The 8,865-nt window shown below is 34.9% G+C and overlaps 1 protein-coding gene across 5 annotated transcripts in view; it reads left to right on the forward strand.

Moving 5' to 3' along the window:
* The window catches only part of LOC127446011 (thymocyte selection-associated high mobility group box protein TOX-like), a 177,966-nt gene extending 174,999 nt beyond the window's left edge, over positions 1–2,967 (forward strand). For all 5 annotated transcript variants that reach the window (XM_051706605.1, XM_051706604.1, XM_051706608.1 and 2 more), the window contains one exon: positions 391–2,967. In XM_051706605.1, coding sequence (XP_051562565.1) covers positions 391–433 — 43 coding nt within the window. In that variant the 3' untranslated portion in view covers positions 434–2,967. The remainder of the gene's footprint in view (positions 1–390) is intronic.
* Positions 2,968–8,865: the final 5,898 nt, after the last annotated feature.

An 8,865-nucleotide genomic window follows, 5' to 3' on the forward strand; every position in this document is an offset into this window, starting at 1 on the left:
AAAACACAGTGTGCAGTATGCAGTAACTAGAATATTAGTAATTAATTCCAAAAATAGCCCTAGAAGTGTTTATTGTTGCATACTGCATAGTGTTCCACTCGTTATTTATAAACGACGGAACTAGTGACGAAATTTGCGCCACCTGTACTGTGTGCACGCGGAAAACCGAAGTAAACTCTGTACAGAACTAGTTGAATGGACTACATTTTTTTTTTCATGAAAAAGATTATTTTAGACATTTTGCGATATTTCTCCTTTTTTGTTTTCGACGTAAGAAAGTCATACAGGTTTAAAGTAAATGATGACAGAATTTTTATTTTTGTCAGAACTGTTCCTTTAAAAGTGACATGTATGATTTGTTGACGATGTTTTGTTTTAATTGTTTTGCAGTGGCAGTATGATAGGCAGGGATAAGCCACTCTACCTCACTTGAAGCAAAGCAAGGAGACAGAAAAGAGAAAAAAATGAAACAACACCAGGGAGCCCCGTGCACCTCTCCAGCCCCATCCCCCGACACCATCAGTTTTTCCCTCAGTGTCATTTTATCATTCGTTTTTAGAAGGATGTGTGTGTGTGTACGCGTTCTGAAGACTACTAGTCATCCTTTCATTTTTGCCAAGCACTTAAAAATGTACAGGCCTCTCCGCCGGAGACCTCCGAGAGCACTCACCCCATCTCTGAATAAACTTAAGCGAAAAAGACAAAAAAAGATGTATATAACACAAATGAAAAAACAAAAAAAAACAACGACAAGCAAACTACCATGAAACTGGCCCTCAGGGCGAATGAGCTTTAACTAAAACAGAGGAAAACCCTCCTCGTAGTTTCTCAGTTACTTCTCCTATTTTTTGTTGTCGTTTTATTTATTTTCTGCTTGCAAAATAGAGCTTTTTTGGCCAATAAAAGGTCCTTTACTTTACTAGGGCGATATGTTACTGTTCAACTGATGCTCTGTGAATTTTGGTAGTAATAGACAAGAGAAGAGAAATACGCAAATGGAAAAATTGAAAAATATGACTTCTTTTGTAATTTTAAAGACCCGTGTTGGTCTTTACCGATCTGTCACAGTGTGATTGTAAATATCACTTTTTTGGGGGTTAAATTGGGAAGTCCAGATATTTTTTCTTCTTTAATATGACTTATAATTCATTGATTTGTATTTTAAATGGTATTTTGTGAATGCGTGCCAGTGTGAATGTATACGAGGGTATGAGTGTATTTGTGCGTTGTGTAAGTGAGCAACCTGTGCAGGTGATATCCCAAGAGTGTTTCACACGTACACAATCTTGCATTAAAATCTGTGCTCACTGGTGCGATTTCCCCAAAAAAAGATCTTGCGACAAACTGCATGACCTGGCTCTCCATTTAGGGGAATTAACTACTGCTACTCGATTCTGGCTCGAGATCGCAAACATATGGTTTTACAAAGAGTGTTCTCAACCTACATTTTTAAGTGAATGGGTCATCTTTGCTGATCAAGGCCACATCCACACGTATCCGTTTTCATTTGAAAACTCGTTATCATTTTCCAAAGTATGCGGTAATGGAGGAAAACGACGTTCTAGTGTGGATGAGACACGTAAACGAAAACACATAAGTGTGGACACGGCCTAATTTACTCTCAGGTTATAAACACGACAGATAGAAGCAAGTACGCGAATGCTTGACCCGCGCAGTTTCATTTAGAGGTCGACCGATAGTGGATTTTGCCGAAACCGATACCTGAGGTGGTGGGAAAGGCCGATAACCGATTAATCGGCTGATAGTTTTTCACATTGATTTATAGAATGTAACGATTTTTTTCTTAATTCTTTCTTTATTATGGAGGGCAAAGACGCGATACTTTTAAGTATAAACAAGCCCGAAACACACTGGGGACTCTTATTTTGAAATGACTAAATTATGAAAAAACTATTGGCAACTATCGACAGATTTTTGCAGATATCCGATAGTTCCAAAAAGCAACTATCGGCACCGATTAATCAGTAAAACCGATATATCGGTCTACCTCTAGTTTTATTGTACATACTTCACGCGCATTCTTGCGCTACAGTCACGGTAACAAACCTCAGTACTCTAGGGGGCGATAGAGTTACCCTTAAATGTCCTTTAATGTGCCATGAAACCACATGTGTTATGATTTAGGTTGCTAGCTATAAACGTGTTGACAGTAACAGCAAACTGTTCCTTGGTAGAAGACTGTTTACGCTAATTGCGCTTTGCGTTACATTGCATTCTCTTAAGATCACATTTCGGAACGCAGTGACTCATAAAATCGAGCTTGCGTAGCTAGAAGCGTCTACATTCACATTTTTACATACAGTGTTTTTCGGGCTTAAAGCAGTAGTTCTATTAAAAATCCAGGTCATTTGTTTTTGCCTGGTCTTGACTGATGTTAAATCCACCAATATAACATGTAAAGGGGAACACATATTACAGCACACATTTAAAACAACAGTGGGTCTCTAGTTTTCTAGTAGCTTTTGCTAGATGTTCTATTGTGTTGATTTCATCTTTAAGTTTTGTGGGGAAAAAATTTAATGGATTTGATCATTTCTTCAAACTTTTTATTTTAATCTTTTTTTTTTTTTTACTGTAGCATACTATTTTTAGTTAAATAAAAAAAGAATAACTTCTAATACATTTAATGTGTGTACAAAACCTGCCAATTGTAGTTATTTTATTTGTAAAGTCAGCAATGATAATTATTTTAAAACTGTTATCAGCCAGTTACCCATCATTTAATATTTAATAATGTTTAACAGGTTTCTATTTATGAACAAAATGAGATCAAGTTTGCCTATAACTACAATATTTGAATTCTGTTGTCCTTTTTTAAGGGAATTGCTATTTTTCTTCTTCTTTTTCATTTTTGAATGCTGTTTTTATTTTTCTTTCTTTGCCAGCCAGGTCATTTTGTGTCACTATGCCTTTTGTTTCATTTTGTCTGTAATAAAAAATGTTAAATGAGAAATTTGTGGTCATTTATTTTCAGTTAAAGTACATTTAAAATGACAATCATGGACATGAAATATAATGTGTTTTATTATGTATAGTATAGTTCCAGTCCTGGATGCTGATTGGTCAATACAGCGTTCCGGTCGTGCTAAAATACACAATATAGTAGCCGTGATGTGTTCATATATACCCTCGTGCGACACCGCGTACACATGCGTGTATGTTGTATTTTGGCTTCGCTATACGTAACGCATAATTTAAATTTATTTAAACTGACTGATCTCAGTTCAGAAGACTCTGTGCTGTCAGTAAAGTGTAAACTATCGACGCATGGAGTCATGTGACAAAACAACATAGTGCTGATCACAGCGGAGTTTGTGTTTGCTTGAATCACCAACATAACTACATCTGGTAAGAAACCTCATTACGTTTTTACATTGAAATCTGTTTGAGTCAAAAGATTAGAGTCTCTAGTTTCATCCGATATGCCATTTTTTAAATTTGAGCAATTTATCGCGAAGTGGTCATAATGACCACATACGTGGACTGTATGCTCAGTTTCAGTTAAAATATCCTATATTTACTGTCTGTGTATTATCACATTGAGAAGAAATGTATTCATGCAAAAGCTGGAAAATGTGTCTTTCAGAGGCTTTATATGGACCTAGGATAAAAATAAGGTGCATTTCTAACTGTTCTGAGACCAGTGCAGACAGACAGCACACTGGAGGTTAAGTCATTCACTAAATAGGGAGCAAGGGAGCATCCTATAGCTCTCTATGCAGTTAAGTGCATTCACTCCTAAAATCAGATCAAAAGTTCAGTTTCAGGCTGCAGATGATGTTTGGATCACTCAACATGTTTGACAGACATGTGACAATGATGATCAGTACATAGATTCAGAATTTATAATGTATCATTTTATTTTAACATGACTCACAGTGATTGGATGATGCTGGACATTACTTTGAATCAGAATTAATTATGATCATTTCTGATGTAATGTCTGTAACGTTTCAAAAACATGAATAATCAACACTCCTAGACACATAATAAACAATATCTGACTACATATGTCCACATATGTCTCTTTATGTGAGTGAACCACAATACAGCGTCCATATGGTGTGTTTTAAGTGAACTGGATGCAATAACATTGACCTGACATCTCATGGTTGTTTCTGAAGGTACAGATACATTTAAAACATTTTCTATATTATCCATTTTTCTTCATTAATGAGAAGCAGTTCACAAGCACAGCAATACAGTAAAAGTGCCTCGTCTCCCTCCATCTGTATGTTTTATTCATATTGTGGGGGGCGTTCTGCCAGTGTTGAATTGGCAAATAGATCATTACTGAACAATTGGAAACCTGAACTGCCATTCCGTACTACCACACACATTATGAGGAAATTTCAGTCATACATTCTTAATGAAGCATTTGGTGATGGAGAGAGAAAGATAGTTTGGTTGTGTGATTGTGTGTGAGTTATTGTTTGTGTGTGTGTATGTTTGTGCAGGCTGCAATAAAGCAACAAGCAATTTCTTGGTATTTTGTTACAAAAAGATGGCATAATGGAACCCAAAAGAATCCTAAAAACTTCTCAATGAACTCAAATATTTCTCAGGAAAATCTCCCAAGATTAAATGATCTGAGCTGTACTATCCACATTAACTTCATTGCTCTGTCTATACTCGTGTGTCAACAATTGACAAATTTGATACTTAAATGAGAACTCCACACTCACTATATAAATATATTTTTGCCTATGTTTTAAGATGTAATCAATTATATTTCATAACAAAATTCCATACAATTTAATTGTGTAGTGTTTAACAATATTAAATGCATAAATCTTAAAATATATTTATTGGTGCATTAATAGAAACCTCTGGGCAATTAAATAAGAGGGCTTTGTGATGTCAGATGAATAGGAAAATTGTTTTTTAATTTTAGATTTTAATGTGGAGTGAGTTATTACTTTTAGACGAAAGATTACGGACCAGTGTTTCTTACAAAATGTAGTTTTTGCAGCAGGGGCAGAGTGTATATTATATTATATTATATCATATTATATTATATAATATTTATATAACATATTAAAAAATTTTATGTTTGATTTTATATATATATATATATATATATATATATATCATTTACCATACTGCAAATGTGCATCTTTAAATACGTAAAACACATTTTGTTTCATTTCGAGTCGTACATAACAATAGCCTAATGTGTTTTCTTGCGATTCAGTAAGTGAATCAGATGTTAGTTCAGTATTCGCTCCTGAACCACTCACTGATGGATTCAGCCAGTTCAGTCAATTAAAGATTCATCAGACTGATTCAAATCGATAACCTCTAAGCTGGTGAGTCGTTTGGAATTATTCATTCCAAAGAACCACTTCAAAAGAGTTATTTGTAATGATTCATTTAAAGAACCAGTTCATAAGACTCATTTGTTCATGAATCGGACACGCGTTGCATGTTGGTTTTTGACTGCAGCCGCGAACACAACGCAATTAAAGGACGTGTTGGTTTTAGCGTTATTTCCCGATACGTACACGATCTTTTTATCTTATCATTTCAAATCAAACTCCAAGCTTACAACCCAGGTAATATATATATATATATATATATATATATATATATATATATATATACTTTATACATTTTATAAATAAATAAATACATTTTATTGATTTATTTATTATTATTTATTGATTTATTTATTTATTATTATTATTTATTATTATTATTAATTTATTTATTTATTTTGCTGTGCTGCTGGATATTCAGTAGCGGTGGAGCTACTGGAAACACTGTTATGGATGTGAACTTTTTTATTTTATTTGGAAAAACATGCACTGATAAATAATGACCGGGGACGTGTATTATTATTGACGATAATTGTCTGAATTTTGATTTCATAAAAATTATTTTTTCTAAATTAAATCTTTTCAAATAAATATATACAGGGGCGTAGTTTCCAGGGGGGATGGGGGGAGGTAACCCCCCCCCCCCAATAATCAAAACAAGCAAGTTCAACTCCCAATATTTATACCATGATCAATGGAAACATGTAAATGCTTCACGTTGCAACCCCCCCAATGTTCAAGCCAAATCTACACCCTTGAATATATATACAGTTACACAGTGCATCTGACGCTGATAAGTGGCGATCGGGACTAATAGTGGTCTGAAAAGGCAAAGCAAGGAGACAGTTTATGACCTGCAACATGGAAACTTTCCACTTGTGCGGTTGAAGCTTTGCGGTACAACGTGCACTGAACTGACTCTGACAAGAGCGTTTTCTCTTTTATTCTCTATCTGTTTCTTGTCATTTTCATTCCCTTTGATGTCACACATGTAACGTGTGTGCGCTGGTTTCCATGTCAACATTTTTAGCTAACGAGACCACATGTATAACTGGTCTGGTATTCTTTAACAGGGGAGGTTAGTTTAAAGTCTTTCTCTGCACCTTTCTCTCTGACTGGTCTTTTGTTAGAAAGAGAGAGAGAGAGAGAGAGAGAGAGAGAGAGAGAGAGTGAGTGAGAGAGAGAGAGAGAGAGAGATCAGGAAATGTGGGCAGATTTGACAAGAAAAGAGTTTCAGTTTGTGTCTTTTAAAAGAGCTTTTGCTGTTTGAGCCTTTTTTCTTTTCTTTATTATTTTGTAACCCATGAAAGGACAACTATGTGCAACTAGGCCAGTCCTGCACATCATGTAGTCAAGTTGTTGTTTTTTTTTTAATTGCAAGAATCTCTAGAAAACACATCCAGGTCACATTTCACGCCAAAATCAACCCCAAGAATTTTGATTTTCATGACAATTATGCCCAATTCTGGTGAATGAAAAATAAAACCTAAAAATAACTATTAGGTTGTCCTTTTTATGTTGTCACAAAAACTGCAACGTTCTGGTAACATTCGATTATGGTTGTAAAAATAAAAACCTAAAAATAACCATTAGAGAACATTCTGAATAAGTTATTTTTAGGTTGCTACACCAAAAACCTCCCTGCAATGTTCTTGTAACATTAAATAATAGTTGTAAAAATACAAAACCTAAAAATAACCATTAGAAAACATTGTGTATAAGTTCTTTTTAGATTGTAACATAAAAACCTCCCTGCAACGTTCTGGGAATGTTAGTTTGTGTTTGTAAAAAATAGAATTAAACCTAAAAATAACTATTAGAGAATTTTCTATACATCTTCTTTTTATGTTGTTGCAAAAACCTTCCTGAAATGTTCTGGTAACATTCAATTATGGTTGTTAAAATAAAACTTTAAAATAACCATTAAAGAACGTTCTATACATATTCTTTCTATGTTGTCACAAAAACCTCCCTGCAACGTTCTGGGAATGTTAGTTTATGGTTGGAAAAATAAAACTTTAAAATAACCATTAGAGAACGTTCTGTATATGTTCTTTTTTTGTTGTCACAAAAACCTCCTTGCAACATTCTGGGAATGTTAGTTTATGGTTGGAAAAATAAAACTTTAAAATAACCATTAGAGAACGTTCTGTATATGTTCTTTCTATGTTGTCACAAAAACCTCCCTGCAACTGGGAATGTTAGTTTATGTAAGTAAAAAAATAAAATTAAAATTAAAATAACTGTGGAAATATGGGCGTGGCCAAGCGACGTCTGTGGAGAACGAAACCGGGAGAGTGGGAATGGTAAGGATTGACACCTGTGGAAAATTAAATCTCACAGCTGTCTTGTGTTAACAGTGAGAGCTGGAGGGAGATAAAAGGAGCAGGGAGAGCCACAGCGGGAGAGAAGACTTGAAGCTGAAAACGCTGTTGATGGCAGCGGTTCTTTACGTTGGTGTGAAACCTTATAAATAAGGACTTTACATTGAGTTTTGTGTGAAAGCTGAAATAAATCACCCTGAAGAGTGTAAGCTGGTTCCCTCTTCCTAATTTTCTCCTTTTAACTGACCTGAGTGTCACAATAACCATTAGAGAACGTTCTGAATATGTTATTTTTTAGGTTGTCACACAAAAACCTCCCTGCAATGTTCTGGAAACATTTGCTTATGGTTGTAAAAAAAATAAAACCTAAAAATAACCATTAAAAAACATTCTATACATGTTCTTTCTATGTTGTCACAAAAACCTCCCTGCAATATTCTGGTAACATTAGATTATGGTTGTAAAAATAAAACTTAAATATATCCATTAGAGAACGTTCTGAATAAGTTATTTTAGTTTGTTATACAAAAACCTCCCTGCAACGTTCTGGGAATGTTAGTTTATGGTTATAATAAATAGAACTTAAATTTGGGAACTGAACGGGAACCATACACAAACGTTAGGGGAACGTTCCATGTTTTACTGGGCATTAGAAGAATGCATCTGGACATAAATAAATCACATACCAACAACTTTAAATCTTTTAAGTGGAGATTAAAACAATAGTGTGAGAGATTTTGGCTGTGTAGTTTTATGGATCTGTCGTTTATGATTTTGCGGCCATGAATAATGTGGGTGTGGATGATATGAAACAGAAAAGTCATCAAATTCAGTGTCAGAAATCATTTCCGCACCAATGAATCTTATCAGTCAGGGTACTCCACCTGAATTTACTGTAACTTCAGATTCATAACTCGCTGTCCAGATCATGCTGTTGATAACGAAGTGTGAACATGTGTTCCCTGCGCAGGAGGAAGTCTCTCGGTTTATTGACTTTTTCTTTTTTTCAGGCACTGTTGGCTTTCAGCTGCCTACATCGACCCAGAGAAACCGCCAATGCCACCGCATTCACATCTGAACAATAGACATGTTCCAGAATTATAACCGATCGTGGGTCACTAATACTTAGAAAGTCAAACCCCAACATTGAACTGGTTCTCCCAGACTGTATCTCTACATGCTGCATGGCACAAAAGGCAACG

The sequence above is a fragment of the Myxocyprinus asiaticus genome, chromosome 9 (genome assembly GCF_019703515.2).
Source record: "Myxocyprinus asiaticus isolate MX2 ecotype Aquarium Trade chromosome 9, UBuf_Myxa_2, whole genome shotgun sequence".
NCBI classification, from domain to species: Eukaryota; Metazoa; Chordata; class Actinopteri; order Cypriniformes; family Catostomidae; genus Myxocyprinus; species Myxocyprinus asiaticus.